General features: G+C 42.6%; 1 protein-coding gene across 1 annotated transcript in view; it reads left to right on the forward strand.

Annotated features, from left to right (window-relative positions):
• The first annotated feature begins 725 nt into the window (after positions 1-725).
• Positions 726-16,464, forward strand: part of MYOZ2 (myozenin 2) — a 31,636-nt gene continuing 15,897 nt past the window's right edge. Inside the window, exons 1-3 of the mRNA XM_045018499.1 lie at positions 726-798; positions 4,896-5,031; positions 5,603-5,705. Of these exons, the coding sequence (XP_044874434.1) occupies positions 5,630-5,705 (76 nt within the window). The 5' untranslated portion in view covers positions 726-798; positions 4,896-5,031; positions 5,603-5,629. The remainder of the gene's footprint in view (positions 799-4,895; positions 5,032-5,602; positions 5,706-16,464) is intronic.

Here is a 16,464-nt window from a genome sequence, read left to right on the forward strand (position 1 = left end):
ATCTACACTGTGATAAAAAAACTGGTACCAAGTCTCAGAGCTCAGGTCAGCTGACTTGGGGCTCAGACTGTGGGGCTAAAAATAGCAGTGCATATGCTTGGGCTGGGGCTGAAGTCCGGCCTCTGAGATACTCTCCCCTCACAGGTCCTCAGAGCCTGGGCTCCAGCCTAAGCCCAAATGTCTACACTGTATTTTTATAGCCCCATGAGGCTAAGTCAGCTGACCTGTCCAGACAGGGCCATGTCGCAGGTCTTTTATTGCAGCGTAGAGATATCCATAGTAAACTGCAGGATCAGATTCTCTGTTTGCAAATGTTACAGTTAAAGTTTACTGGTGTCATCGATACCCCAGATGAAACTCATTATATGACCAATCCTGTTCCTATTTAAATTAATGGGAACATTCCCACTGGCTTCAATGGGAGTTGGATTGGGCCCTTGAATAATCTTCACAAAGAAGCTGTTTAATGTTCAACTTTCAAATAATAAATTTCACAGTTAAATGTTCTGCACATAAAGTTTCAATTTGTGATTTGGTGCCATCCTTTTCTTCTCGGAGTAAGATATGGCACTGAAGCCAGAGAGATAAACAAATGGGAAAGGAGCAAACAGTCACCCAGTATTGTGAGATCCCCCTGTAACTCCTCACAGTCTGCTTTGGACACAACAGCCTTGAATAGTTTTGTATCATCTACAAACTTGTCACTTCACCCCCTTTTCCAGATCATTGATGAATATGTTGAACAGCACTGCTTTCAGAAAGATCCTTGGGAGACCCTGCTTTTCCCCTCTCTTCACGGTAAGACTTGACCATCTTTCAACCTATTATTGACTCATGATGGAAACTTTTGTCTTATTCCATGGCTATTTAGTTTCTTTATGAGTCTTTGTTGGATGGATGGTGTCAAAGGCTTTCTGAAAATTCAAGTATACTATACCAACTGGATCAGCCTTATCCACATGCTTGTTGACTCCCTCAGAGAATTCTAATAGATTGGTGAGGATGATTTCCCTTTACAAAAGTTCTGTGATTCTTCACCAACAAATTGTGTTTATCTATGTGTCTGATAATTCTTTTCTTTACTATAATTTCTACAAATTTGCCTGGTTCTAAAGTTAGGCTTACTGGCCTGTAATTGCCATGACCTCCCCTGAAGCCCTTTTTAAAAATTGGCTTTACATTAGCTATTTTCCAGTCATCTGCTTACCTGAACTGGGCCCATAAAAATTTGGACTTGTACAAAATCCATAGCTACCTGTTTTAAGACAAAAATAGCTGGGGGTAAATTTAAATAAAATGAAATATTTCCATATTTGTTTTACTTACTTTTGCTTTAGAGGCAATTTATAGTGCTGAAAGAATGTGAGACCTGATCTTCTCATGGCATTTCCACTAATCAGATACTGAAAAGTCATGAGTATCACCCCAGAAATGACTCCTGGATGCATTTTTAAAGCAAAAGCCTCAGACGAACATAAATACAAACAAAACACACAGCTCCAGTTGAAATCAGTGGGATTTCTACCTGTACAAGGGCTGAACGAAAACTGAGCAAAACTTCAGGATCTGCACTAAATACTGAAAAGACAAATACAAAAATAAATTCCAGACCCAATACCTAACCCCATAAGAACAAAACACTGATTAAAGTGATCAAAATAACTTTTGGATTGTTAGAAACAATTACTCTTTTGAATTTTTGTTTGTTTTTGTTGTTGTTGTTTTGTATCTTCTTTCCTAACAACTGCTTCTACTTTTGAAGCAAGACGACAAAACAATTCTAAGGGGGAAATTCTTATGTTCCCTTTGTCTATACACAGAGCAAAAAATCTGTAAATTACCTGCTGTGGAGGCATAGCTCTGGATTTTTATCACTGAGATATCTGTCCAAATTCTGGCTGTCACAAAAAAAATTGACTGTCTGCTCCATATGCACTATGGGTAGTCAGGAAATGAGAAAAAACAAGTGCTGTAGTCAGAGTTTAAGGAGATATAATATGATCTAAGCTATGCTACACACACACACACCCCCCTCCTTCACAAGCCTGGTCTACACTACGCGTTTAAACCGGTTTTAGGAGCATTAAACCGATTTAACGCCAAACCTGTCCACACTAAGAGGCCCTTTATATCGGTATAAAGGGCTCTTTAAACCGGTTTCTGTACTCCTCCCTAACGAGAGGAGTAGCGCTAATATCGGTATTACTATATCGGATTAGGGTTAGTGTGGCCGCAAATCGACGGTATTGGCCTCCGAGCGGTATCCCACAGTGCACCACTGACCGCTCTGGACAGCAATCTGAACTCGGATGCAGTGGCCAGGTAGACAGGAAAAGCCCCGCGAACTTTTGAATATTTCCTGTTTGCCTAGCGTGGAGCTCAGATCAGCACGTGTGGCAATGCAGTTAAAAATCAAAATAAAGAAAGAGCTCCCGCATGGACCATGTGGATGTGATCGCTGTAAGGGCAGGCAAATCTGTTCTATCAGCGCTCCGTTACAGAAGATGAAATTCAAAATCATTTTAAAAAAGTCTCCAGACAGATGCCATAGCAGGGGTTCAGCGCACTGCTGCGTGACAAACGTAACGGAAAGCCAAAGAATCAAATGGACGCTCATGGACTGGAGGACTCAAGCTATCCCACAGTTCCTGCAGTCTCCAAAAGTATTTGCATTCTTGGCTGAGCTCCAAATGCTTCTAGGGTCAAACACAGTGTCCGCGGTGGGTCAGGGAATAGCTCGGCAATTTACGCACCCCCCCACCCCCAGAAGTGAAAGGGAAAACAATCCTCTCTTGACTCTTTTACATGTCACCCTATCTTTACTGAATGCTGCAGAAAGACACGATGCTGCAGCACTCAACGCCAATATCCTTGCTCCCCCGCCCCGCTATGGGTGGCTGATGGTACAATAAGACTGATACCCATCGTCATCATCAGCCTATTGGCATATGGGGCAGTGCAAAAGGACTGGTAACCATGCGTACTAGCATCAGTGAGGTCAATGAAGGGCGCCTGGTCCTAATTTTTCCTGGTAGATGGTACAGTATGTCTGATAACCATCGTCATCATAGCAACAGGGGGCTGAGCTCCATCAGCCCCCACCCTTCATGTGTAAAGAAAAGATTCAATTGCCCCTGGACTAGCAGAGGGATGCTGGGCTCCTCTCCTCCACACTCCTTACTGTCCTGTCTGGACTCTCATAGCAGCTGAAGGCTGCCTTCCACTCATATCTCACTAACAAGTCACTGTGTCTTATTCCTGCATTCTTTATTACTTCATCACACAAGTCACAGTGTCTACACTTCATCCTCGTTCCACCTGCTTTCCTAGCTCCCCAGCTTTCCCGCCTTCTTCTTTTATGGGGTATAAAGATGGTTTTAAAGGGTTTTTTAAGTATATATGCTTTTTGTTTGTTTTGTTTTGTGGAGAGGTTGCTGTTGGTTTTGTAGTTTGTTTTTTACCCTGGAAATCTCAGGTTTATCAAGTCTGGTCTTCCCGGCTTTTGCTGGAGGACTTGCTAAAGGTCTCAGAGAAACAGGGAGCTCTCTGGGTCTTTTACTGAATGGGTGAAAAGTATTGAATCTTTAACAAACAGTTTTTTCTCAAGTGTTTGTTAAGGCATCCTTTTTATCAGATGCTTGAACCATGCTTGAAAGAGCAGAGGAATTACTGTCAAGTATACTAGTAAGTGGTTTCTGTTGACTCTTAACAAGGATTAAAAATGAGCCTCACTCATGGGCAGGGGAAACTATGGTCTGCAACAGAAAGGTTTTACAGGGGTGGTTTAGGAAAAGCCAAACTTGAGGAGAAAGCTTAAGCTGAGGTTTATGTTTATGAGTATGTTTGTTTGAATTTTATACAGTGTGTGTGTGTGTGTGTGTGTGTGTATATTTATTTTTAGGAGGAGGGTGCCTCTTGCTCACAAGGTATTAATTATATATCTGTTTTAAAGAATCTGAATAAAACTCACATCCAGACTCAATTATCCAGGTTTCACTTCTTTTGTACTGTGATGTCACAATTCTACCAGTCCTCTACTGAGTCTTCCAGGGAGGCAAGAACTCAATTTCTGAAGTGGAAAATAAAGCAGAAAACAGAACTTCTTTAGAACAAAAACCCAACAAAACCAAAACCAGAAAAACAGCCTTCTCATCTCCTTCTCCCCTACCATTCGGGTACCTTTATACATAAAAGGGAGGGGGGCACAACCTCAGTGTTTTCTTTGCCAGGTGGATAAGATAGCTACTGTCCTGGGATACCTGTGATCGTACATATAACAAGTTTCTAGCATAAAGTGATACCGTATGTTGGGTATTAATGGACTCTAAATTATTGCAGTTTTCTGAAATCAATTTTAAAAAATCATTATGAGACAAATTCTTGTACTATTTCTTGAGACAAACTGTAGTCTATTGTAAAAGTGTTGTCTTAACACAAATTACAATGCAGGTTTCTGATATCTTTTTAAGAGTAGGCTTTGTACCCCATCAGCCGTCTGCCACTAACTTTAGTCATCAGCTACTATAAAGGCACGGTTTTATCTTTCACTGAAGGATTAGCCCATTCCATTCCCATCATATAGTCTTCCTCATCATATATTTATCACCTTATTTTTAAATGTCTTTCCCCTGGTTATAATATGGAGATTCTTCTTCTTCAAGGTGACGATGGGATGATCTGAACAAGTATGATGAGAGCATTCCATGAAATCTCCCAATAAGCTCTGGAAGAGATACACTCTCTTTGTGGTGGGTACAGCTGAATCCTTTCTGTTCTCTTCTTTCGCCAGGAAGATATGACTAGCTGAAGTGTTTGGTTCTATATATAGCTGGCTGATGTCAGCTGGATGCCAGTCTCTTTGGAAAGGGTCAGCCCCCTGTTTGTCTTTGTACTAGGTACCATGCAGACCCAACCAGAAGGATAGAAACCATCCAGGACCAGGCAGGTCATCCCCATTCATAACAAACTCCAGAAACTTCACCAAAAGGGGTTGGGATTGCTTTTTTCTGCACAACAAAGCCTAACAATAGGGTAAGTGTATTGTTTCCTGAAATATTTTGACATTGTTTTTCCTACAATCTGTTGCATAGAAGACATTTAAGTAACATCTTATCTCAGGAATAAAATAAGATGTATATTTTTATCTAGTGGGGAATCCACTTTCTTTGCTTATTTAAAGATGCTTTAGCAAGCTCATCAACCTTTTTGCTGTCACTTTAAGCAGTTTGCCAGAATATTTCCTATTTTTGAGACTGTAGATAGAGGGTTAACAAAAGACAGCATATGAAATAAATCACAGATTTGCAATTTTTTTTAAACATAGTGTGTGGAAATGAGAAGGCCCAGACCACTGCCACAGATCTTGCTACAGAATTTGTGTAGCCAAAGGACAGTATGTCACTCAGGACTTCTTATCCTTGAGTGGGAGAACATGTCTCTGATGAGAATGATTGCCAGTGTCTTTGGCATTGTTAAAAAGACAGCTTAGCCAAATGAGAAATAAGTATACTCACTAATTATTCTGAAGACAATGCTAGAAATAAAAAGTCAACTGGATTTTGCACACTGGCTTAACAATGTAAAAATGTGGATTTTTTTTCAGTGAGGAAAACCCCACCAGACAATCACAATGTTATCACATTCTGCCATGGTCAAAGAGAGGAAACAACAAGCATCAGCCATTATGAAGGAAATCCACGGCAATGGTATAGAGCTAAAACTGGTTACTGTATGTCCTATGTTCCTTTTGCCCCTTCCTAACATTTCTTTTTAATCTTACAGTTTAACTCTTAAAGCTCTGGGTATTCTGCCATAAATAATCCGGTGAGGGTATCATGCTGCCTATGGTAACTAATCCTTTTGTAGTTGTCTCTTTTCATTTGAAAGCTATTTTCAGATGAACAACTGTTGTGAAGGAATGAAGTAATCTAACAGCTGATGTACATTCTGCTTGGATAGCCTTTCAGAATATTATTTGGGGCTAATATCATGACTGGATTCCATTTTACAAGACTATTCATATACAAAACATGATTATCTGTCTATCTTTTTTCCCGTTTTCCATTTCTTTTAATATCTATGATAAAAAAATATTTGTATCATTATTCTCCTTCTTCCCCTCAAAGCTAGCTATTGGGATTAATAAACCTTATTAACTCTTGTCATTTCTCTCCAATACATAGTCACTGGCTGTTCTTTTAAGCAACAATTCAACTTTTCGGTTGCCATTTTGAGGGAAATAGAAACAGCTATGAAAATCTTAGCTTGATTTTCAAAAGTGGGTGCTTAAGATTATCCTCCTAACATGAGACTTTCAAAAGTGCTTTGTGATTTAGGAGCACATGTCCCATTGACTTTCACTGGGACTGTGCTCCTAACTCAGATGCTTTTGAAAATGCCACCCATAGAACCTTATTTAGGTGCTTAAATACGTGGCCTAATTTTCAAAAGTGCTGAGCATCTAGCAGTCCCCCTCGAAGTCTGTGGAAGTTGTTTAATACTCAGCAATTTTGAAAATCAGGCCATTGGTTTAGGTGCCTAACTATGAATTAAGGACCTAATTTTAAATCTACTTACGAAACTCTGGGCTTTATTCTCCTGCTCACATGTATTGTGATAACTTAGATAACTTACTAACAAATAACCCACTTAGATAACTAACTGACACATTTGATTCCAAGGAAAGTAGGATCAAGCCCTTTGTATATGTACAAAAAAGAATCTGCCCGTGTAAGTGCCTGCCCATTCCTTTCACATTTTGTTGTAAATATACCTGTTAGATTTTTTTAATGCAGTTTTATTAAACAGTTTAATATCTGAGTGACATTTGCAATATTTTTGTAGATGCCATTTCTGGATCCCATGTCTTTGTATTTAAAGACTATGTAAACCAAGCTGTACTGAAGCCAATTTAGGATTATTTAGATGTTCCACATATGACATAATTGTCTCTGAAGTATCTTATCTTATTTAACTCATTTGTTAAAGCTGACTGCAGTGATCAGTTAAATCATCCAATGGATCATTTAGGCATTTGCTGTGGGCCACATACAGTTTTAATTCAAAATTAGTTAATGGGTCAAATTTTTAAATGTAGAGGTCTAAGATCCATGCTCAAAAATGTGTGTGCCTACATTTGCATGTACAGTTCTTGCAGTTATGAGTACAGATCATAACTTTATGCATGCAAAGGCATGTGTAAATACCCACTTTGCAATTGTAGTCAAGGTAACTCACTTTACAATTGCTCACATTTTCACACACACAATTGGACCTCTCTTTTAAAAATTTGACTCTAGATTAGGCATAGGGAACTGGTATGAGAAACAACTCGGCCTTCACCGGAAACTGGAACTGAATTGATTCCATAACTGGATTAAGACAATGTTGTTGGAACTGGGAAATAGGACCCATGACAGGAGAAGGCCTGAATGGGGCAGAGGCAGAGTAGCAGGCAGCAGTGCAGCTCAAAACATTGATTATTACCTGATTGCAAGTGAAAGTGGAAGATCAAGGATTTAGGAGTGGGAGAAAAACTGGAGTCTGACTGTGAGGGGATCTCAGATTGACAGTCCATCCTTCTCACTGAATGTGCAAAGGAAGAATGGGCTAGGAGAAAGATCCTCTTTAGAAGGCCCTGAAGATTTTGGGGGAGTGGGCACAAAATGCTGCTGCATCTGAACCTAGTCAGCATTCGTATGATTGAACTGAATCCAGGCTTTTTTTGAGGTTCAAAGAAGTTTAGTTAACTTATTTTACTCACTTCTGCATTTCCTGTTTTTAGCTGGGAATGTAAACTGAAAGACCAAAACACTATGAAAAGCTGCCCTCTTGGTGTCTTTGGCTCAGCCCAAACCTGGTCATACTAGAAATCTTGTGAAGTCTTCTGTCATGAGATTTCCAACCTGATATCCAAACCACTGATGTTCAGACAAGCCTTGGAGAAGCAGTCAAACTATTGGATGTGTTTAACCTCTTGAGACTCACTGATCAATACTTTAAATCAATGAAAACTTCCCAATCCTGGACATTTTCTAGCCATCTGGAGAAATTTGGGTTGGAATGTGGATTTTAAATCCTCAAGTTCAGAACCACAGTTTTGTTCTGACCCTTTAAAAGAGATAAAAAAAGCTTGGATCTGGGATTTTGATTTGGCCTATCCTTTTCCCCTTAATTGCTGGCCTGCAAACTTAACCTGAGATCTTAAATTTGAGCAGTTTTCTTTTTGGTTTTTGCATCATTACCTGTAATAATGATTCTGCAATTGGAATTTAGCTAACAATTCAATTATATTGCTTGAGCCACACAAAAGAATCCCACTCGTTCTCGCAAAATGGTATTGGCTCTGTATTGTTAACAGGAGTAAAAAACAGTAAAAATGTATTTTACTGAGTAAAGTAAATACTTATGGCTTGAAGCAGGTCTATTGCATAAAGAGGACTCATTTTTATTCAATCAGTTTTCAATAACATTTTAAGATAAGTATAGAGGGTCAAACTCTCTGTAAACAGATTCATACCAGGAGACTTATAATTGCTGATTCAATACAAAGCCTGTTAGCTCTACATCGCTGCTTCAAATCTGGGCCTGGTTGGCAGAGACTGAAAGTTGTTACTCTCCACCAGTTCTTTAGTGGTTTGTGTTAAATCAGTTTGGGTTGTTATTCCCATCCCTAGTGGGCAAAGTCCACATCAGAAAAAGGCATGTTTTTGTTTTCTCGAGAGAGAGTCCAGGTATTAAATGGGTGAATGTAATAATCTCTCAACTTTTCTGGCCTCCACAGTTGAGAGTGGAGGTGGATTGGTAGAATGGTGAAGGAAGACTTGGACTATTCCTGCTTGGGATAAACGTATTTTGTAGAGGGCTTTACTTTCTGGGCCTGGCAATCTTCACCTTTCACAAATGCTGATTTCACTGTAATAGATTTAAATGAAAGTAGAAAATAAGCTCAAAATGTTTAAGATAGGCTGAAATCTAATTTACTTTTAAAAATATGAGAAAATCCTTGGCTCATTCATTTTTTAAAACTACATGTATTTTTTGTGAAGGAAGTCCTTGATATCTGTTAATTACTCCTTGCTCACCTTTAAATCTAGTTTCTATATAACATCATTAATGCATGCTTCGACAGCTACATATTTAACTACCTTTTGTGGAGGTTTATAGATTTTTATTTCTGATTATGTGATAAACATATCTTATCTAATATTCATTATTAAAATGTATAATCTACAAGATGATATTTAGAAGATTTTAAACTGGAGGATTAAAAGAGAAGGAAATATATAAATCATATTTAAAATGAAAGCTGTTACCACTTTAAGGGGCAGGGAGGACTTGGCAGGAACAGAGAAAGAACTGAGGCTAAAAGGTTAAGATCAGGATTAAAGCATGGAGCTGCAGATTTAAGTGTCAATTTATGAATTATTAACTTTTGCATTTGGAGATGATCTTTTTATCTTCCTCTAAATACCACCTTCTCTTGCTTCTCATCACCCTCATTGCACTGACACGATAGCAATCCCTATGCACATCATTAAAACAGGCAGCAGATTAGATTTTAATTTTCAGAAGACTGGAGTAAAATCTCACATTTACATTTCTGGGAAACTGCCTAGATACACAAAAAAACACACAATTAGTTACAAAGTGTTTGGATCCTAGCTGAATTAACATAAATGAGAGCTCTGCATACAGATCGAGGACAGTATGTGTCTGAGAGAACAGTGGGGCCCAAAATATTTAACATTCAGTATGGAGTAGAGGTGTGGCTGAACTGAATTCTCTCCACCCTATTCCCACAAACTTTCATTGTGGGCCAAGTTCTAGGCAATGGAGAAAAACATGAGTGAAAGAAGCTTTGCTTTACATGAAAATATTGGTGGACTAAGAGGTGAAATTGTCAACTCCAACCAGCCAGGATGCCTGCTGCGATATGCACCAGATTCAAACACCCCTGACTTTTGGATGTGGGGGAGTTCAAAATGAAGTTCTGAATCAAAATTTTGCATCTTTAGCCCATATCTAGTGCATACTATATCATGATGCCTATAAATCACCACTATCTGGCATTGTTTAGGCAGTGGGCAAGCTGAGACATCACCTTTCATGCTGAACTCTTAGTTTTATTGTTCTCTCTTAAATAACAGGAGGCTATCAGGGTTCTTGCTCATGTTATTTTTAATGCAGAAGTGCATTCTCCTGTTCCTGGCATTATACATAGCTGGCTTGATCCTGCTCCAGTTGAAGTCAACTGCAAAAATTTGGATGACATCAGTAGGAGCAGAACTGAGCCAATCCAGATGCAAGTCCAGTGCCTGCAAACTTCTCTCTCTGTGAGTTAAAGGGAAATTCAAAATTTCAGGAGCCTGGGATAAGTATTTAGTGTGTCTGTGTCATTTAGAAGAGATTTATATTTGCCAGAAATCAAGAATTCATGTTGTTTAGGTTCACTAAGCTTCCAGTAGATATTACACAATGTATTAAAAATGAGACACTATAGAAACTCTGAAAATAAATATTAACATCTCCATTATTTTTTTCAGTTCTTATTTAATACCAGATGTTACTGTAGCTACCAACTGCTCCCTTACTGTAATCTGTAATGCAAAGTTAAGTTTTGCTCTTCTGTGTGGATGCCCTGGAAGAAATTAAATAGTTTCCAACATGTAATTTGATTTCAGTTCATTTTACTATATTGCATACATTTACACACTAACTGAAGCCTGAATATTCTGTAGTGCATAAAAATATTTAAAGAATTAGGGCTTATATCAAACACATACCAAAATGTCACCTTGAATAAGCGAGCAAAGATTCATATTGGAGCCTCAATGCAGTTTTGCATAGCATGATGTTACTTCATATCTTGTCCTGAAGCTTATAAACACCCACAGAGACTAAGGCCTTGTCAACAATGGGAAGTTTCTGCGCAGTAAATCAGCTTTCTGCAGTGTAACGCCCAAGGTGTACACACTGCCAAGCCACTTAGTGCGCAGAAACTGCACAGTGACAGCGCTGTAAAAAAACCCACACTGGTGATAGGTGTAGAGCTTTCTGCGCCAGGGCTACAGTGTTGCGGTGCCAGTGTAGACACCCTGGTCAATTACAGCACTGCGATTGGCCTCCGGGAGGTGTCCCACAATACGTGTTCTCACCTCTCTGGTCATCGGTTTGAACTCTACTGCCTTACCCTCAGGCAGGGCTGGCTCCAGCTTTTTTGCCGCCCCAAGTGGTGAAGAAAAAAAACCAAAACAATTGAGCTGCCGCTGAAGTGTCACTGAAGAGGAAGGAGGGAGTGAAGGACCCCCCACTGAATTGCCGCCGAAGACTGAAGCGCAGCGATTGAGCTGCCAAAGTGCCGCCGAAGACTGAAGTGGAGCGATAGAGTTGCCGCCGAAGAGGAAGCGAGGGACTGAAGGACCCACCACTGAATTGCCACTGGAGACCCGAACGTGCCGCCCCAGTAACGGACAGAGTGCCGCCCCTTTCTATTGCCCGCCCCAGGCACCTGCTTCCTTTGCTGGTGCCTGGAGCTGGCCTTGCCCTCAGGTGACCAACCGTGAGCCCCACTCCTTAAATTCCTGAGGGTAAAGTCCCCTTCCTGTTTGCTCGGTGACGCTTGCAGTGGTCTCAGCACATCTTTCTAGGTGACCATGCCTGCTCCACACACCAGGCGATCCCCTGCTTGGAGCAATGCCGAGCTGTTAGACCTCACCAGCATTTGGGGAGAGGAAGCTGTCCAGTCCCAGCTGTGCTCCAGTCGTAGGAATTATACCTATGGGCAGATTTCACAATGAATGACAGAAAGGGGCCAAGAGTGGGACACACTGCAATGCAAGGTCAAAGTGAAGGAGCTGCGGAATGCCTACCACAAGGCATGGGAGGCAAACCGCCACTCCAGTGCTGTGCCCACGAGCTGCCCCCTCAAGCTGTCGGTTCTACAAAGAGCTGGATGTGATACTCGGTGGTGACCCCACGCCCACTGCGAAGGCCACTGTGGATACTTTGGTGGCTCGCATGCCAGTCAAGACCAAGCCAGGAGGAGGGAATCTTGGATGAGGATGTAGAGGGGGAGAGAGACCCAGAGGCAGAGGACGACTTGGAGGTCAGAGATGCATGCAGCCAGGAGCTCTTCTCTATCCCAGAGGAGGCTAGCCAGTCACAGGGGTTGGAGCTTGGCGAAGCACAAACAGGAGAGGAGGCCCGTGGTAAGTGGAATTGATTTTGGGAATTGCTGAAGTGAGTTGTTGGGGGCAGGAGGGTTGAAGAAAGCAGGCTTGTGTCTGTATGATGTGCGTACCACCACATGCCTAGTCTGAGCGGTGGAACAGGCTGCTGATTGACTCCCTAACTTCACGGGAATCTGCCACAGAGATCTCCAGGAAACTCTCATGGAGACACTGGGCAATCTACTGCTGCAGGCTCTTTGGCAGAGCTGCTTTGTTTCTTGCCCCATTAATGGTAACTTTCTCACGCCACTCTGCCATCACGGGGTAGGGAAGGGGGATCATTGCTGCACACAAGCGAGCCACATAAGGGCCAGGGCGGAAGTCGCGGTCTTGGAGAAGACCCTCCTTTGATTCCCTGCTCATCCTCAGCAATGAGATATCTTCCATTATGATCACATCCTATGGAAAATGTGGGGACAGGAATGATTATCAGGCCCCTCTTACAGTGCTGGCTTTCCTCAAGAGCCACGTGCTCAGTGTACAGCAAGGTCCTGGAACACTGATTTCCCCTGCCCCTGTGGTTACTCACCATTTTGGGGGTCCTATGGCTCATGTGTGCTTGCCTGGGGTCAGCCAGTTATTGACAGGTATGTGAATAGTGGCTGTGTTTTAAATAACTGAATCGGTGGTCTGTGTGTTGCAAACAATACTGCTTCTGTAAAATGTTGCATTTTCATTTCACAGATCTGACCATGGGAGCCCAGGCTCCCACTTTGTTATCACTGGCTGAACGGCTGTGCAGAATTAGAAAGTGGCCTTGAAGAACTAAAGAGGACTCCGCAGCTGAAAAACAAGAACTGAAGGAGTGGCGGGACAGCGAGAAGAGGGACCAAAAGGAGAATGCAGTGCACCAGAATGAAGCCATGGAATGGCTCTTAAATGTTATGGAGCACGAAGCAGACACACTCCAAGTGCTACTAGGACTGCAAACCAAGCAGCTCCGCACCCGCCCTCACCTGCAGCCGCTGTCGCAAAACTCTTTCACATGCACCTCCCCAGACACTGCCAACACACTCTTATCAATCCTTCCTGGCTCCAGTCTGTACCCGCTACATTCCACTCCTGCCCCGTCACACAGTCCAGCCCTGTGGACTCCAAGTACCCACTGCACTCAACACCTGTCCCTCTGCACTGTACTCCAAAGGACAAGGTTGCATATGATACCTGGACATACACAAATCTTTAACCATCCCGGGACCCCACCTCCTCCTGGGACCCTCCCTTCCCCCATCCCCCACAGTGCTGATGTGTTTATTTGTTTGTCTCTCTCCTCCGGTTGTTGTTTTTTAATAAAATAATTGTTTTGGTTTGAAAGCAATCTTTATTCTATTAATTGAAAGCAAACAAAACCCTGCAAAACAGGCAATTTTCTTAAACCTTCACAGTGCGTTGTCTGCAGCAATCACAATCACCTCCTAGCATTACAAGCACTGCACTCCCGAGCATAGCAACAAATATTAGTGGCTTTCCCTGATCCTTTTGGCCCCACACCCTCTAATAGCCCTGGTCTCTGGTTGTTCAAATTCAGCCTCCAGGCACTGAGCCTCAGCAGTCCAGCCCAGAGTGAAGCTTTCACCCTTCTCTTCACAAATACTATGGTGTGTACAGCAGACGGCTATAAGCATAGGAATATTGTCATCGGCCAGGTCCAGCCTCCCATATGGGCAGTGCCAGTGGGCCTTTAAACAGCCAAAAGCACACTCAGTCATTCTGCACTTGCTCAGCCTGTTGTTGAACTGCCCTTTGCTGCTGTCAAAGTTCCCCGTGTATGGCTTCATAAGCCACGGCATTAAGGGGTAGGCAGGGTCTCCCAGGATCAGAATGGGCATTTCGACTTTCCCTACAGTGATTTTGTGGTCTGGAAAGAAAGTCAATGTTTGCAGGTTCCCAGAACAGGCCAGAAACGCCCAAGGTAATCCACAAGCACCTGGAGAACCATAGAGAAATACCCCTTCTAATTAACATACTCGGTGGCTTGGTGGTCTGGTGCCAGAATTGGAATATGCATGCCATCTATCGCTCCTCTGCATTTAGGGAAGCCCATTTGTGCAAAGCCATCCATAATGTCATGCACATTGCCCAGCGTCATGTCTTTCGGAGCAGGATGCAATTAATGGCCCTGCACACTTCCATCAACACAAGTCCAACGGTCGACTTTCCCACTCCAAACTGGTTAGCGACTGATCAGTAGCAGTTTGGAGTAGCCATCTTCCACAGTGCACTCGCCACACACTTCTCCATGGGCAGGGCAGCTCTCATTCTCGTGTCCTTGCACCGCAAGGCTGGGGCGAGCTCATCACAGTCCCATGAATGTGGCTTTCCTCATCCAAAAGTTCTGCAGCCACTGCTCATCATCCCAGACATGCATGATGATGTGATCTCACCACTCAGTGCTTGTTTTCCGAGCCCAGAAACAGCGTTCCACTGTGGTCAGCACTCCTGTGAATGCCACAAGCAATCTCATGCCGTAGCTACTATGCGTGGTGAGATCAATGTCAAACTGCTCTTGCCTTTGTACTTTAAGGAATAACTCCACTGCCACTCATGGTGTGTTAGTGAGAGTGAGCAGCATATTGGTCAACAGTGCGGGATCCATTCCTGCAGACTGAAGAGGCAGAGCGCGCAGTACACAAACCACTGAAAGATGGTGCCAAATGTGAATAGAAGCACAGGGACGGCTAAGATGTGAAGCAATGCATCACGGGGCATTGGGACAGGACCCAGGATGCCCCATGACCCCCTTCACCTTCCCGCAACTCTTAGCGGCAGAAGAGAAAGAGATGCTCTGTGGGATAGCTGCCCAGAGTGCACCGCTCCAAATACCGATGCAAGGGCCACAAGTGTGAACACACTATTGCGCAGGCAGCAGAGAGTATGAACACACAACAATGGTTTCCCTTCAGCGCTCTCTGAGCAGCGATGTAACTGCCAGCAATGTAACTCTGCCAATGTAGTGTGACAAAGTTCCTCCTCTACCTTGGTGGGTCCTGCGCTTATTGGCAGATTTGCTCACCTCAGTGATCTTCCCCTCTGGTGGAACCCACAGTCTGGGTCAACTCCTCCTGTGTCTGATCAGGAGTTGGGAGGTTTGGGGGGAACCCGGGCCCGCCCTCTACTCCGGGTTCCAGCCCAGGGCTCTGTGGATTGCAGCTGTCTATAGTGCCTCCTGTAACCACTGCATGACAGCTACAACTCCCTGGGCTACTTCCCCATGGCCTCCTCCAAATACCTTCTTTATCCTCACCACAGGACCTTCCTCCTAGTGTCTGATAATGCTTGTACTCCTCACTCCTTCAGCAACTCTCACTCTCAGCTCCTCACATGCACTTCACTGACTAACTGGAAGGCTTTTAACTAGTTCCAGCCAGCCCTTGATTGGCTTCAGGTGTCCCAATCAATGTAGCTATCTTCACTGCCTTCTAGAAGGATCTTAATTGGCCCCAGGTGTCTTGATTAATCTGGAGCAACTGCCATTTGGTTATCATGGTACCAGGGATTTGTTTAGCCTGGGGCTAACATACGTATTCCTCACTACTTTACTGTAGCCATCTGGCCTTGCCCCATCACAGTAGACATACCCTAGTTCAATTATTAAAATGATGAGCATGGGTAATTGTAAATGACAAAGTAGGAGAAGATTCTCAACAATGTTATTTTTACTGGATGATATAATTACAGCTGGTTGGAACTAGTTAAAAGCCACATGTGACAAAGGCTACTTTCCAAACTCTGGCAGAAAGAAATTAATAACAAAATAGTTTGCTAAGCATTGAAGTTATCATGGTGTAAAGAGTAAAAAAGGGCTTTAAAATTGAGGGCACCAGATGACAGAGTTCTTCAAAGCAGTGTCAGCATACTCAGTGCCACTAGTAGCCCAACTTCCAGAACTTCTCCATAAGACTGACAATGAAGTTTATGCCATACAGGGCTCTCTGCCTGCAAGCTTACTCTTCCCCCTCCACCACCACCTATGCATGCATATTAATTATCAAAGTGCCCCAGGGTTACTATGTAAAGCCACGGAAATGATCTTTTTTCCCAAGCAGGGACCTAAGTAACACTGACAGCAGTAATTAGATTTCCAGCATTTGTTAATCTTTTGAAAAGGGTTGCTTGTAATTTTCCAGTTAATGAGAATTGTTAAACAATTGCAGCATGGAAAAAATAGATAATTATTCTGCAGAAATCATGTAAAAGTTGTTAAAAGCATATTTTAATTCATTGTTACATCTTT

Source organism: Mauremys mutica, chromosome 5 (assembly GCF_020497125.1).
Source record: "Mauremys mutica isolate MM-2020 ecotype Southern chromosome 5, ASM2049712v1, whole genome shotgun sequence".
Taxonomy (NCBI): Eukaryota; Metazoa; Chordata; order Testudines; family Geoemydidae; genus Mauremys; species Mauremys mutica.